Source organism: Hylobates moloch, unplaced genomic scaffold (assembly GCF_009828535.3).
Source record: "Hylobates moloch isolate HMO894 unplaced genomic scaffold, HMol_V3 SCAFFOLD_11, whole genome shotgun sequence".
Lineage (NCBI taxonomy): Eukaryota > Metazoa > Chordata > Mammalia > Primates > Hylobatidae > Hylobates > Hylobates moloch.
Window position 1 is genome coordinate 83,831,241 of NW_026652286.1, and position 16,800 is coordinate 83,848,040.

At 39.3% G+C, this 16,800-nt stretch overlaps 1 protein-coding gene across 1 annotated transcript in view; it reads left to right on the plus strand.

Moving 5' to 3' along the window:
- Positions 1–16,800, plus strand: part of POU2AF2 (POU class 2 homeobox associating factor 2) — a 79,153-nt gene that overhangs the window by 35,421 nt on the left and 26,932 nt on the right. Inside the window, exon 3 of the mRNA XM_058446242.1 lies at positions 13,039–13,148. Within this exon, the coding sequence (XP_058302225.1) occupies positions 13,039–13,148 (110 nt within the window). The remainder of the gene's footprint in view (positions 1–13,038; positions 13,149–16,800) is intronic.

The following is a 16,800-nucleotide window of genomic DNA, read 5'->3' on the forward strand; positions in this document are numbered from 1 at the left end:
TACAGTACATTGCTATAATGAGTTATTATTGTTAATCTCTTACTGTGCCTAATTTGTCAATTCAACTTCACCATAGGCATATATGTATAAGAAAAAACATAGTGTATATGGAGTTTGGTACCATCTATGGTTTCGGGAATCCACTGGGGGTCTTGGAACATATCCTCTGTGGATAAGGTGGGACTACTGTACTCATGGTCATGTTTCTTTACCATGAAAAATAATGGACTCCTCCTTGATATACTTTATCATTGATACATTGCTGCTTACCCAGAAACCATCATCTCTGATGCATTCTGCAGAGGGTTCAGCATGGCTGGCCCTCACTGGGGCCCTACTGCATGCACAGCACCATAAACACAGTGCAATGCTGTGGGACTATAGAGAAGAAAAGAGAGAAAGAGACAATACATTTGGAGCTGGGGGATGGATATGCAAACCACTGACAAGAATGGAAAGCAGCATGAAATCAGTTCTGTTACAGAGATTCATGCAAGGAGCACCATGAAATGGGCTATTAACTCAATCTTGGTGAATATACAAGCAAATTACAATCTACGTGGAGAAGGTAGCATTTGTGCTGAATCTTGAAAGATTTGTAGTACTTTAATCTTGCCACTCATCTGGCTTGCTTCAAACACAGGTTATCTGGCATGATAACCAGATATTCTGATTCAGTCCATCTAGGGTAGACTGAATTTTATAAGCATTGCAGGTGATTCTGAGGCAGGTGGCCCAAGACCACACTATGAAAAACCTGCACCAGGGCACAGGCTGCCTGGAAGGAAGCAAGCACAGATGAGGTAGAAAGGTAGGATGGGACCAGGTCACGGAGAGCCTTAGGTGCCATGCCGTGAAGGTTCATCTTTATTCTATCAGCAATGGGGAGTCATATCTGTTTTTAAATGGTTCCCTTTTTTGCTTGAAAGGTTTAAAAAGTTCTAGCCACTTTTAAAAGCCCAGTATTTAGAATAATCCACATGCTTCTTAGGTATCTACAAAGAAATTGTAACTAGTTCACTTAATAATGTTACGTTTCATTTGAAGATAGAGCTTTTGGTACGAAGAGTTAGCAAGAATAGATTGGGATGACTCCTAGGGCTCCCCTACTTGGAAAAAAATACAAATCTTGGTGGCTGTCAGGTCAGTGTGACCACGCTTTCCTTTTCTTCTCATTTGCTTAAAGGAGTGAAGGAAAAAGGTACAGGAAGCTGGGAAATTGAGACAAATGTATTTTGGTATTCTTGTATAAATGTGGAAACCACAAGTGCAGACACCTTCAGATTTGTGCATTAGAATGCCCTAGAAGCTCATTTAAACTACAGATGTCCTTCTTGAGAAGCAGTTCCCAAACATTCCTGTTTCAGGACTCCTTTATTCTCCTATAAATTATTGAGGACCCCCAAGAGCTTTTTTACTTAATATGAGTTATAGCCATATTATTTATTATATTAAAAATCAAAGCTAAGAATTTTAAAACAATTCATTTAAAAACAATAATAAATCATCATGTTAACATAAACTTTTATTTAAAAAATATATTTCCAAAACCAAAACAAAAATTGAATGAGAAGAGTGGAACTGCTTTGCGTTTTTGCAAACTTTCTTAATGACTAACTTCATAGAAAACAGCTGGATTTTCATATCTGCTTCTCCAATATCAGATACCACAATCTGTTGTGATATCACTGAGTTTTCTCTAGAAAACTCCCCTGTACCCTCATGAGAGAATGGGAGAGTAGAAGGCAAATGACTGACTAGTTTTATTGTGAAAATAGTTTGGACTTTTGCAAAACCCCTCAACCAGTCTCCAGGACTCCAGAGTCTCTAGAACATATTTTGATTCTAGATTCCATTGGTCTGACATCAGGCAAGAGTACCAGAGGCACAGCTAAGCTTGAGAACCACTAGATGATACCCACTGGAAGTCCTAAAATGCCACGTGTTGTACAAATCTAGAATGCCTAGGAAGATGTCCAGGAACTCTAACTCTGTTTAGAACTGGGAGGTAGAACCAAAATTAGGTTAAGCAGCAACTGTGAGCAGTTGAAGATGAATGAGAGGAATGTCAGAAAGTACCTAAAAATTGGTTTTTAAAAATTTTTTGCTCCAGAAGAGTTGACAACACTATGTATCAAAAAGACTCTTTTAAAAAATGAGAAAGCTTGTTTTGAAACATAGCTATTCAGGCCCTACTTCAAAAGATTCTGAATTCTACAGCAGTGGGAGCTGGACAAAGATATTTTTAACCAGCTTCACAATTGATTCTGATGTACTAATAGGATTAGGGACCTCAGCTATACATCATGTATTTATGTTTTAGACATAATAAAAAGGCAAACCAATTGTATTAAAGTGACATTAATTGTGATTCCTATTCCTAATTGAAAACATTTTCTTAGAATTTTCATCTCCACCTGCAAGATGCCCATCTCTTAAAAATCATGTATTCATAAACTAAGTACTATAGGCATAGTACCTACTGGCAAATATGGGCTTTTACATACATACATATATACATACATATTATTTTTTTTAAAATAACTCTAAATTAAAGAGGATGGAAAATTCCACTGTTATTCATAAAAGAAATAAGAGATTCCTTGTTTTCATAATAAACTTTTAAGAGAGTTTGTTCCTAATGGAAATTCATTCGTGGGGAATAAAAGTCTTCATGGGGAGGGAAAAAGTACCTTCATATATCATCTACATTGAGGATGCAAATTGTAGAGAAACACACACCAAAGGATTTGCATTTAATCAAATCTAGAGCAAGTCATTTCAGAAGCATCACTACCGTGTGCAGAAGGCTTTCCCACCAGGGTCAGGCTGAACTTTCTAGCAAACCAGGACCCCTTACCAAGGACCGAACACCATTCACAAGAAATTCTGCACTGCTGTTAAGAAGGAAATCCACCCGAAACATCCAGAATGGAAAGTGGTAAGTCAACATCAATTATTATAATTTAAAAAAACTTTAATCCTAATTTTTATTTTTGACAACACAAAGTCATAACATAAAACAAAGGTTAAGGAGAAATCTCCTAACTATCGCCTAGAACATATAAAAACACAAAACACAGATCAAGGATTAGCTATTTAGAACTCTTGGTAACATTTTCCTAATTCTAGTTACATTTAATTACTAATTGTTAGATTTTGTTTTGCTTCATAGAGTTTACAGAGATATTCTGAAAGATCAACTCAGTTGAACATTATTGTCATAAAATGAGGACTTGAATATCAAAGCATTCTTTTCCAATATATAGTGAAATTTTATTTTAACAATTTTCAGTAAGCTCTCAACTATAGAGAAAGTGCAGAAGAAGCATTCACATTCATATAGAACCTGAAACATCTCTTATTCATGCATCTTGCTTTAGGCTTTTAAGGCTAAGAAGCAAGGTCATTCTATTTACATATGATAAGGAAGAGTCTGAGCTGTTATTTCATGAATTCTATCTAAATATAGATCTTTCCCCCGTTGTTCATCCTGACATACAAATGTGAATGGTCAACAGAGAGCAAAGCCCACCTGTTCGGGAACAAATGTAAGATTGCAAAAGTCAGCACTTTAAATGTTAACAAATGATGACAGAGGGAACATTTCAAAAATGCCTTGTAAAGTACCTTAAAAGAAAAACTAATATTTTTTAAATGCTGCAATTCTTCAAAGTCTGATCTCAAAAGAAGATAGAAAGAGCCCTAAGAGCATCTATCTTTTGCAACATAAAATTGGTTATTAGCTGTGGCAATTTTTAAAAAATAATAAATTGTATTGTGTATACTTGAGATTCACAGCATGTTGTCATATACATACAGATAGTAAAGATAGTTATTATAGTGAAACAGATTAATATATCTATCATATCACCTAGTTACTTTTTTGTGACAAGAGCAGCTAAACTCTACTTATTTAACAAAAATCCCTAATGCACTGCAATGTTATTAACTATAGTCCTTATGCGGTACATTATATCTCTAGACTTCCATCCTACACATTGGCTACTTTGTATTTTCTGATCTACATCTCATTTCCTCCCCCACCTCAATCCTACCTATGGTGACTAGTTTTATTCTTTATATACTTGACCTTTTTTTTCCCTAGATTCCACATACAAGTGAGATCATGCAATATTTTTCTTTCCATGTCTGGCTTGTTTCACTTAGCATAATGTCCTCCACTTTCAGCCAAGTTGTGGCACATGGCAGGATCTCCTTCTTTTTAAGTCTGAATTTTATATATTTATACACACACACACACAGAGAGAGAGAGAGAGAGAGAGAGAGAGAGACACCATATTACTTTATTCATCCATCAACAGATGGCTTTTCAGGTTGTCTCCGTATCTTGGCTATTGTGAATAATGCTGCAATGAACATGAGAGTGCAGCTATTTTTACAAGGTGTTAATTACACCTTCTTTGGGTATTGGATTCAGCTATGAAGGTACATTGGGAGGAGTTTGTGGATACCTACAGTGTAGGCAAATCAAACTTCAACAAAATCCTAATATGTTAACTGATTTGACCTAGCTTCTTTAAAAGTTAGTCTTTATTTCAAGTTTAAGATTTCATAAATAGGCCAAGCGTGGTGGCTCATGCCTGTAATCCCAGCACTTTGGGAGGCTGAGGTGGGCAGATCATGAGGTCAAGAGATCAAAACCATCCTGGCCAACATGAGGAAATCCCACCTCTACTAAAAATACAAAAATTGCTTGGCGTGGTGGCGGGCACCTGTAGTCCCAGCTACTCGGGAAGCTGAGGCAGGAGAATCACTTGAACCCAGGAGGTGGAGGTTGCGGTGAGCTGAGATCGTGCCACTGCACTCCAGCCTGGTGACAGAGCGAGACTCCATCTAAAAAAAAAAAAAACCAAAAACCAAAAAAAAAACCGATTTCATCATGTGTATTATTTTCTGCTTAATAATTAATATTTTGAATATTTCAAGATTAGTTTATGAGCTTGGAGACTATATGTGGCCTTTTTTTTTTTAGACGGAGTCTCGCTTTGCCGCTCAGGCTGGAGTGCAGTGGCGCAATCTCGGCTCACTGCAAGCTTGGCCTCCCGAGTTCACGCCATTCTCCTGCCTCAGCCTCCAGAGTAGTTGGGTCTACAGGCGCCTGCCACCACGCCCAGCTGATTTTTTTGTATTTTTTTTAGTAGAGACGAGGTTTCACCGTGTTAGCCAAGATGGTCTCTATCTGCTGACCTCGTGATCCGCGTGGCCTTTTCTTGTACTCTCCTGGAGGTTTTCCACAATATAACTAACATATCATCTCCCCAGATTAGAAGTGAAACCACTAACCCTGAGCTGCTAGTGGGTGTAAGGCTTACTATTCATTCCTAATGGGTATCTGCCTTCCCTTCTGTGAGAGGAGTCTGATCCTGAGTAATGCGGACTGAGCTGGGATAGTGGGGTGAGGGGAGGGATGCCAACACCAGAGCTGGTACCTGAGCTAGACGCTGACCCAACACACTATACTGCCATTGCACTGTCCAGGACCTGATTCTTGGCATTTCCCTGACAGGCAGAGAATGGACCAAACATAGATCCATCCACCAATGACCTATTCTGGATTTTAATTCTACTCTGTCTTGAGTGACAGTGTAGCTACATTCTAGGGTCAAGAGGGACTATAATTCGGAGAGACATTCTCTACCATCTTAATTGTGTCATCGTCCATCACATAACTCAGAATATAAATTCTTTATTTCTAAAGTTATGGGATGATTTTGCTTTTTCTTTCTTTTTCTTCGTTTGAACTATCTCTTTACTCCCTCATGTAAAGTCACAAAAACCTGCTTAAAAACATTAAATAATTTAAAAGCAGTAACAGGTACCTCAGAGAATGTCATCAAAAACAGTAAAAATAAGAAGGTGCTTTAAGTGCCATAAGTGTATTTGATATTTAATAACTAAAACGTTTAAAAATCACCTGCATTTTAAATGACAAATTGATTTCAGAATATGTGTTTGATTTGATGGAGAAAATGTTTAATTTTGAAAAACAATCTTAAGGTAACATCACCATTAAATCTACTATGGACTAAATTCTTCATCATTAAAGTAAATGAGGAGATGACGTGATTGAGACCATTTGTTGCGTAGACACAAACACAGTCCTACAGTGCAAAAAAACATCTTTTTCCAAATTCTAAAGGATGAGTCGATTCCTATTAAATTTGCTTGTGCTTTCTTTCCGGAAGCACATGTCTTTGTTTTCTCAACAACTGATCTGAATGCAAGTATGTATCTAGAGTATTTGAATAAAAACTCTTAAGCTCTCCTGGTGTATGCAGGTGTGGATTCTTTAAATAGACGCAATGCACAGGGGAAAAAAATGTTTTGGAGTAGGAATCCTGGTAAAATTTTTAAACTCTAAATATCATTCCTCTCCAAAAAAAAGAAGGTGGGAGGTAGGATAGGTTACGAAACTTTCAGAATTCTCAAAAACATGAAGAATACTCAGCATGATATTTTAAATAATTTGTACCAGTTTCCATTGCTTTGTTCAAATTTACTTTAATTCACCTTTTGTGCTGTTGCAAAATGTAAGCATTCACTTACCTGTACCCCTGCTTCAGAGCTTGGTTATCCCATTTGTCCTGGTTTGTTACCACCCAAACTCCCATGAAACCCGAGAGAAAGATTTCACCCTCACATCTTAGGAAACTGCTCTTTCCCATTTTCTAAAGACCTTCACCTTTCCAAACTCCACTGTCTTTCTTACCTTCGTTTTTCTCAACTTCTGTAAGGCATTTCATTTATTTCGTAAGCATTTATTGAGCAACTACTAAATACCAGATACTTGACAACACTGATTGTTCCTTTTTCTCTCTAACCCTCTTTCTTTCATTTTCCTGATGCTACTACTCTGGTATATTCCTACATTTCTGGCCTCTCCTCCCTGCACCCCTCCCTCTTGAAGTACTTCTCCAGCCCCTCTCTTCCCCTGGGCATCAGAATGGTAGCGTTTCCCAAGACTTCAGGCTTGAATTTCTACTCTTCTCTGGCTACAAAGTCTTCCTTGGAGAACTTTACTTTCTTAGCTTCAATTACCATAATTCTAAAGATGCTTCTTAGACGTACAGTTTTTACCAGGTCCAGGTTCTCATATCTCCAGAATATTTTTATTTTGTATTTTATCATGTCACCACAACCTCAAAGTCAACATATTAAAAATACTGCATTCTTCTTCCCCATCAAAACCAATTCTTTCCCCGACCTTCTTGACTTCTCTTATTAATCATAGCGCTGTTTTTTGGGTGTGTGTGTGTGTGTGTGTGTGTGTGTGTGTGTGTGTGTCTGTGTGTTTTCCCTTGAGTATGTCCTTTCCTTGTCATTTCCAGTATTTCTGGCTAACCTGTTTTACCATTTCCCATCCTCTCGGTTTCCTCATCCCCAGCCCATTCTAGAATCTACCCTCAGACTGAACTTCCAAAAAATATAAGAGCCATAATACTCTCTGTCCAAAAAATTTAGTGGTTTCCATACCTTACAACATAAACTGTAAATTTTTGCAGCCAAGTTTTTAAGACCTTTAACATGTCCAATATTTTCAACCAAAAACAAATGTTTTCAACAAATATTTACTGAAAGCTTCCTGTGTTCCAGGCACTAGCACTTGGGATGCATGCATGAGTAAAAACAGGCAAAGCCCCCACTTCGTGGAGCTTACATTCTAGCAAGAAGCAGACAGACAATAAACAATAAATGTACTCCATAAGGAAACGATATAGGACATAATAGAGTGGCAAGTGCTGCACAGACAGAAAAACTAGAGTAGAGTAAGGGGATCAGGAATATTTTCTGGGGAGGATGCAACTTGAAATACGTTCTCCTTGAGAAGATGACATTTGAACCAAGACTTGAAGTAGACAAAATCATTTAGCCATGTGGATAATGGGGAAAAGAGTACTCTGGACAGTAGAGACAGCCAGCGCAAAAGTCTTAAGGCAGAAGGGTGCTTGGGGTGCTTCAGAAACGCTGGGATACAGTAAGCAAGGAGATGAGTCTTAGGAGATGAAACCCTGTTTCAGGGAACAGGGTCATTTAAAGCCATTATGAGGACTTTGGTTCTTCCTGTGAGTGTCATGGTGGACCACTGTAGGGTTTAGAGCAGATCAGTGACACAATTGAACTTGCTTTTTCAAAGGATCATCCTGTCTACTGTGTTGAAACTAGACCAGGGCACGGTGGAGGTGGAAGCAGGAAAAACAGTTGGAAGGCTGCTGCAGTAATCTGCATTACTATAGAAATTGCAGCGGATGGAGCCTGGATATTAGCAGAGGAGTAAAGAAAAGTCAGCAGACTCTGGATGTATTTTGTAGGTGGCACCGTCAGGAATTGCTAAAGAATAGGCTGTGAAAGATGAGAGACAGGAGCCTAGAATGACTCTACAGCTTCGGGACTGAGTCACTACAAAGACGGGCTGCCATCAACTGAGATAGGAAAAGTTTCAGATAAAACAAATGTGGAAAGGAAGAATGGAGTTCATATTTGGATGTGTGGAGTTTGAGATGTCTACTAGACATCTAATCATAGATGGATATCCAAGACTGAAGTCCAGGTCTGGGCTGGAGATACCCATTTGAAACTCGATTACATCTATATGGTATTTAAATCTAGTATCTCCAATTGTACTCATTCCTTACCCCTGCACACGTCTTTTTTGCTTCCTGTCTCTTTGTTCTTGCTCACAGATGCCTGCTGTATACAAGGCCATTCTCCTTCCTCCTAACCTGTCCGCATGCTTCTCAATCCAGCCTAAGTCCCATCCTTTCCCACAAAACTTTCATCAACAATACAAAGTGTACTCTTCCCCCCTCCCCTGCTCTTTCACACGTGAATGTCTGATTTCTCTCACTAAAATAAGATCTCTTTGAGGACATCTGCTATATGTTCTAAAGTTATTTTGCATCCCCTGCGGCATATAGCCCCATGCTTTGCACTAAGTCGGTGCCAACTGGTACATAAGACTGTTTTATGACAAAACTTCAGAAGTTTTGATCTGGATATTTGCCATCTCATGAATTTTATTCCTCTATTAATCACCATGTGGTTATTTGTTAAACTTATTTAGAATAGATGTATTTCCCCTAGGCTTTTTGGCATACACATAAAGTATAGATTGCTAATTCAGATTAAAATCATCAATTAAAAAGCACTTTAAAAAGCAAAGCAGAGACAGTCTGCAAATATACAAAGGATCCAGCCTGGACCTCAACTCCCAGGCCCTCCTCCTTCCCAGAGTTGTCTAAGTCCACATCGACCTCAGTCAGTCAGATACTCCCCCTCTTGCTCAACCAGGACTGCGTAGATTAGAGTTGACCACCCCACCCCCACAGGAACCTTCTAAAGGCCTTACTCATATGTATATCTGTGGTTCTCCAACGTCAGAGAGCATCAGAATCACCTGGAAGGCTAGGCCCCACCCTAGGGTTTCTGATTCGGTACATTTGGAGTACGGTCTGAGAATTTGCATTTCTATCAAGTTCCTAGACAATGCTGATGCTGCTGGTCCAGGGATCACATTTGAGAATCACCGATGTATATTCTTTGACTTGTCTGTCTGAATTTGACCCCTGCCTGGTTCTGCCCAGTTTTGAATTGCTCTCCTATGCCAGCCTGCTTGATGTGCACTAGAGCCGTCGTAGTCACTGGCCATACCACCACCCCACCCACACCCTGACTTTCTGTATTTCAGTCTCAGAAGTTGAGGGTCAATTTGTGCCCTTGACCTTAATTTCTTTCTGCCTTTTCAAGACCTCCTTCCATCATTCTGTCTCTCTTCTAAGCCATTAGTCTTCCCTCTGTCCTGTTCAAGTATTTTCAACTCTCTCCAACTCATAAATGCATAAATAGATATAAGAACATAAGCAAACGTCTCCTTGACACCATAATTCTAATTATCACTCAATCTCTTGTTTCTCTTTCTCATTCAAACTTCAAGAATAAATAGTCTCCCCTTCCTGTGTCTACCTCCTCCATTGACATTATTGTCTGGCTTCCAGCCACCCCACACTTCTGAGTTATTCTTGGTAAACTCAATGCCAACCACTGAATTGAAAGCAAGAGATGTTTTTCTGTCCTTATCTTCCTGAACTACTCTGTTGCCTCTGATTTTTTTAAATTTCTTTCTTGAAATCTCTTCCCCAGAATTCTAGGATGCTTTATTCCCCTGGTTTTTCCTGTTTCTTCTCCAATTAGTCTTCCCATATCTTCTTCATAGGGTTCTCCTCTCCTCCTCTGACAACCATTCAAATGTCACTGTTCCCCAGGCTTCCATCTTTAATCATTTAGTCCACAGCTTCCAAACCTGTGTGTCAGAAATCAGTGTTATAGGCATTCCAAAGATACTGATCCTCTCAGCTTTTGGAAGTAGCCTGACCTGTTTACCCCAGTATGCCAGGTGCTCATTATTCTTTTCTATGTGTGCCACCATGTGACTCTATCTTTCAATCACTCCCCCAAGGGATTTCATCCTCTTTCTTGGTTTCATTACCATCCACATCACGATGGTTCTGAAACTTATGTACTGAGAGCAATTCCATGGTGGAAACTTGAGATTCACCCTTGAATCTTCTTCTCTCTCATGTTTAAATAATGTTCAAACCTGTCTGATCCTTGCCCTCCCATCCACCACTACTCAGACCCCATCAGCTCTTGCCTGGATTATTCTAGAACCCTCCTGACTGATCTTCCCGCAGCTTTGTGATTCTCAAAACCACCTTCCTTTCAGCTGCCAGAAAAGTCTATCTAAAGTGCAAATCAAACCAACATCATCTCTTTCTTAAAAGCCCCCAATGGCGTATTGCCTACAGGATGCATTCCAAACTCTTCTCTGTACCAGAAACATCATGACTGACCCCTACTCTTTTCCCCAGCCTCACTTCCTGCCACTTCCTCTTTCTGTCCTTGCCTCCAGGACTTTGCCTGTGCTGTCTTCCTACCTATTTTGCCATCACCACACACACCCTACCTTGCTTTAAGCCCCAACTCAGGTATCACCTTGCCTTCCCTGAGTCTCTCTCCCTGCTGCAAGGAAGTGATGCGTTCTGGGTTTCTCTGACTATCCTAGGTGTATTTCTGTTCTTGCACTTAGCACGTTTGCATCACAATTATTTTCTTTTAAAGTATTTCTCTCCCCACTAGATAGCCATGTTCTTCTGTGTCCCCAGTTCTGACACACAGAAAACAATCAATAATCGATAAATCAATGTGGCCTTAGGCTTTTCCAAAAGTAGAGCATCACACACAATTCTAGAAGCAACATTTAGATTCCTTTAGAACAATCATAAGGTCAGTAAGCTTTAGATTTGAGGCTGATTTCAAAGAAGTATTTCAAGCTTCTTTAATTACAGCATATATAGACCAAATCCTGTCAAAATTAGACACAAATGATGATTCAAATAACTTTGTTTTGCTGAAATAAGGCTGCATGTGGCTTTACTTGAATTAAATAATACATTGTCTTGGAACCTGGATTTGTTTTTCTTCTTCATTTTGTAGCGGTGTTTTGTATGAAGCTTGTTAGTTTTCAAGGAATTTTCACATGTATATCCTATTTTTGCCTTCTAATCCTCTGAAGACAGCTAAGAAGAGGTGATTACACCCATTTTACACATGAGGAAAATGGAACTGAGAGATTATTATTGTTCCAAGCCAGTGACTAATGTGTAACTGTGATTACCAGCAACCTCTTTTCTCCAGTGCACCATACTACCTCTGGTTGTAGCTTTAATTTCTTCCTTTCTTCCTTCCTTTCATTCTTTTTACAATCCAATTTGACTCACAAATCAAATATATTCTAGACTATCTACAAATTCAACCAGATTAGAGAATAATTTTGGTTATATTCTGCCATACACACTGATGCTGAATTCTGTACCAGCTGAATTTGCTGGTAAGCCAGCAACACCTCAACTATAATGTATTTAATTTTAATTAAATGGAAGTTGTCTAACCTACTACAGAACAACAATTATAACAATTATATAGTTAGGAAACATCTTAGAATTCCTTTAGTGGAACCACTAATACGGTGTATAAATGCTTTCTAGAATAGGCCAAACAAAATGTTCTCTTATTATTTCTTCACCATCCTCAGTAATAAGGTTCTTGCTATCCCTAGAAGCAATGCTGTCAATTTTAGAACCTTGGGGAAACGTTTTTCTCTATGGTCTGTTATCTCTCTGTAATTCCCTCATGGTGAAAACAGCATATTTTTCTGGTTGTTGATACTACAAACTGACCTAAGTCTGGATTCCAGCTCTATTGCTTATAAGCAGCTGTGAGACCTTGCAAATAATTTAGTCCCAGACCTCAGTTTCCTCATCTGTAAAACAGATCAAATGAAGCAATACATGTAAATTGCCAAGCACTACAACATCTTCAGTAAGTGAATATAGTAAGTGCTCAATAAATATTTGTTAAATGAATGAATGATTCCTTATTTATCCTCAGCCTTATTTTGAAGCAGTAACTCCTCATGTTGAATCACCGATTTTCAAAAACAAAATATTTATTTAGTGCAGTAAACCAATAACAAACAACTTTCTTCTTAGGAACATAATCTTCTTAAAACTCCTGTTGACCTGCTCACTCCCATCAGGTATAATAGGGCAAGAATACTGTTATATTGTAACCTGAATCATACAAATCTAACTTCTACCTCATGTATTTAGAAGCATCATTTCAAGTTGCATCCAATCCTTGGTCTTGTGATTAAAGCATAATTTGTAAACCTTGCCAGAGTAAATCTTGACAAGCCAGAATACAAGGAAGGGACTTTGAAGAGCTGTTGTGTAGATGATGGAAGGGTGTTTCTGTCACTTAGTAGAGCTTAGATGAGTCTCTATCAAAGATCAGGAGACAGGAATCTACTGAAGCTACTCTATCAAAGACACTTCAAATCCAAGAATTCTATCATTCTATCAAGAAAATGACCACAATGATCAACCCCTAAATATGTCCTTTGGGAGGTTAACCTAATGATTCCATCCACATTCGTTGTGACTATTCCATTTGCTTAAGTCCCAGGAGACTACAGCAAACGAGTGTATCAAGGCGTGAGAGTGAAGCACACAGTCAAAGATCTCCTGGCAGAAAAACGATCCAGGCAGACAAGTAACTCAAGACTTAATGTAAGTCCCAATTTAATACATTCTGAGGTGGTTGCAGGTTCTCTCTCCTCTCCCTTTATCCACACACCAATCCCCCACTTCCTGGGTCTGATATTCTCAAAACAAAGCCTTCCTTTAACTGGCACGCAGTATAGAATTACTCCATGATGGACAATCTTTCTCTCACTTAGTGGTGCCAGCATTTACACCTTAACTTACACTCCCTCTACTTCAGTCTCATCCTAGTCTATTTTATGCTGGTTTTCATGCCCTTTTTGAAAGAGTTTTCATGTCTTTGTTCATCTGCTATTGACTATATGCCCTTGGAAACAGAATTCTTATTTCCTCATAACTGGATGTCATGTAAATCACATAAATTATAGTCAATAAATGCTGGTGCTCCTCATGACTGAGGAGCCTGGTGGAGTGGAGGAACACCAGTAGAGAGGGGCCCTGGCCCTTGCCAGGAACCAGTCATGTGGCCCTGGGAAAGTCACTTTACTCTTCTGGACCCAATATGAAATGAGTTAGGCAAAATGGCCTCTGGGGTCCCTTCCAGCTATAAATATCTCTAATCATGGCACGTCTGTTAGCAGCCAGCAGGCGCGCCAGGAGCTCTGTGATCTTACTGGCTGGCTACTGTGGTTCATGGCAATTAAAAGATGGTGTGTCCTGACTTTTTCATTTCCCCAAGCCATGGATTACCAAGGGCTTGGTTGGTGGGAATAATACTCACCTTCATTCACATAAATGTTATTATAAACCCAACAGAGATAACTTAAAAAAAATCTTCTCTGCAACATGCAAAATGAGATTTTAAAATCCTAGTAGGAGAGTCTAAAATCCTAGTTCTGAGTCTAAAATCTTTATCTGCCATCCATGTCTTTATAAATAGTTCTACTGTATACCCCAAATGTTTAAGTAGTTGCACCAGATCTCCAGAAATGATTCTAGAATGGCAATATCATTTGGTTACCAAGATCAATATATAAACACCTATTCTATCAAGTAAAATATAATCACATGAATGTCAGGCATCTGTTGGCACCTGCTGGGTGCAGAGCATGAGAGCAGATGACCAGAAATAAATGAGACAACCATGTCCAGTACGTAGTGCAGGGGCTGATACACAGCAGGTACTGGTTCTTCCAGCATGTCTGCTGAGAATGTTGGCACCATGTTCAACTCTGCTCCAAAATCAAACTCCTGGGACATATTTCAAATGAACATTCAATTTCCTCCCATCCAAGAACAACTTTAATTGCATATTTTATGTTATCCTTTGTGTGTGTGTGTGTGTGTGTGTGTGTGTGTGTGTGTGTGTGTGAAGTGATTCAAGCGATTCTCCTGCCACAGCCTCCCAAGCAGCTGGGATTACAGGTGCCTGCCACCACGCCCGGCTAATTTTGTTTTTTGGGGTTTTTTTGTATTTTTAGTAGAGACGGGGTTTCACTATGTTGGCCAGGCTGGTATCAAACTCCTGACCTTGTGATCCAACTGCCTCGGCCTCTCCAAGTGCTGGGATTACAGGCGTGACCCACCGCGCCCAGTCGTTATCCTTTCTTTTAAGCCACCACCTCTCTTCTAGTTAAATAAATGGAGCTTATCTGCTACAGAGAAATCTGAATAATTGGCTCCTTGTCTGCTCCTAGTTCAATGCTTCTCACAGTGCCTGCTCAGAATCACCTGGGGTGTGTGATAAAAATATCAATACAGCAGGGCACAGTGTCTCATGCCTGTAATCCCAGCACTTGGGGAGGTTGAGGCAGGCAGATCACTTGAGGCTAGGAATTCCAGACCAGCCTGGCCAACATGGTGAAACCCCATCTCTACTAAAAATACAGAAATTAGCCGGGTGTAGTGGCTCGTGCCAGTAACGTCAGCTACTCGGGAGGCTGAGGTGGGAGGATCATTTGAACCTGGGAGGCAGAGGTTGCAGTGAGCTGAGTTCATGCTACTGCACTCCAGCCTGGGCAACACAGTGAGACTCTGTCTCAAAAATAGTAATAATAATAAAAATAAAATATCAATCCAAATCTAGTCTCTTGACAGAGAGAGAGAAGGAATTCAGAATCTACTTAAAATGAACCACAGCTTCAAGCGGAAGTCACATGGGTTGCTTGACCACAGTAACTGCAACTAACATGAAACAGCAACTAAATTATGAATGCTGATGAAAGTTTCAGGCAAACTATCAATTGGAAAGACAAGAGTTACATATAAGGGTAATATCCATCGTCAAGGAACAAACATGGTGCCTGCCCAGGGTGAATGAGTATGTAACTCACACCTTGTATCATTATCAATGCCTATATACAGATGATAAGGCACTATACCAGAGTTATAGAAAAAGAAAAGTTATATTAAATGGCATGAAGGCATATATCCAAATGGTGGACATACTTTTTTCTTTAAAATTTACCTAATATGACTTCTTACTCAAGATCTGTGACTATCAAGTCACGGATTTTGTTTCCTTTCTTTATTTTTTGGTGAGTTTTTACTTTTTATAAAATGAGACAATCTAGACATAATTAATAATAAGCCATATTATTTTATTTCATTTTAAAATACAGATCCCTGGACCTGTCCCATGTCTACTATTATTGGGTTGGAGCCAAGGCATGGTCATTGTGTCATTTTTTTACAAGCTCCTTGGATGGTGCCTTTGCACATCATTGTTTGAGAACTTTGCCATAGAGCAAAGAGCAAGTGTCTAAGCCTCACATGTCACAGCCAAGGTTTTTATCTCTCTTCAGATAAGAACTTGCTGAGCTCTTGCTATTGACCCAGTGATACTGGGTCTCTTACGGAGAAAGTGGATACAAGAAACATATATAATATATAGTTTGTGCCGTTGAACACCAAATAACCTGGTGGAAAGAAAAAATACTTACACATTTGAAAAATACAAGAACTTAGCAACCAAGCCCTAGACTGAATGCTGAAGACAAAAGACCAGGCAGCATAGTCATGTAATATGAAGACTATAATAACATTTACGTAAGGACAGTTTAAAGTGTACTTTCTCATGTGTTGTTTCATTTGATAGACACACTAACCCTGAGATTGATATTTACACAGTTTCCCAGTTTCCAGATGAGTGCACTGAGAATAAGAGAAGGGAAGTAACGGTTTCAAAGCTGCACAATTTACAAGTAGCAGATGACTCCAATTCCACATTCCTTTTTTTTTTTTTTTTTTTTTTTTTTGTCTGAGACAGAATCCCGCTCTGTCAGCCAGGCTGGAGTGCAGTGGCACAATCTCAGCTCACTGCAACCTCTGCCTCCCGGGCTCAAGCAATTTTCCTGCCTCAGCCTCCCAATTAGCTTGGATTACAGGTGTGTGCCACCATGCCCAGCTAATTTTTGTATTTTTAGTAGAGACGGGGTTTCACCATGTTGGCCAGGCTGGTCTTGAACTCCTGACCTAAGGTAATCCACCCACCTTGGCCTCCCAAAGTGCTGGGATTACAGGCGTGAGCCACCATGCCCAGCCCACATTCCATATTTAAAGGGAATGGCCAGTGGGGACTAGAACAGAATAATCTCTGATACATACAAACAAAGGGGTTTTTTAAAAAGAAAATGGACCAGGTAGAGATAACTTCTAGAACAAAAACAGTACGCACCGGTTCTAACCATGGTATTTATTCTCAGGCATCAAGTGCATA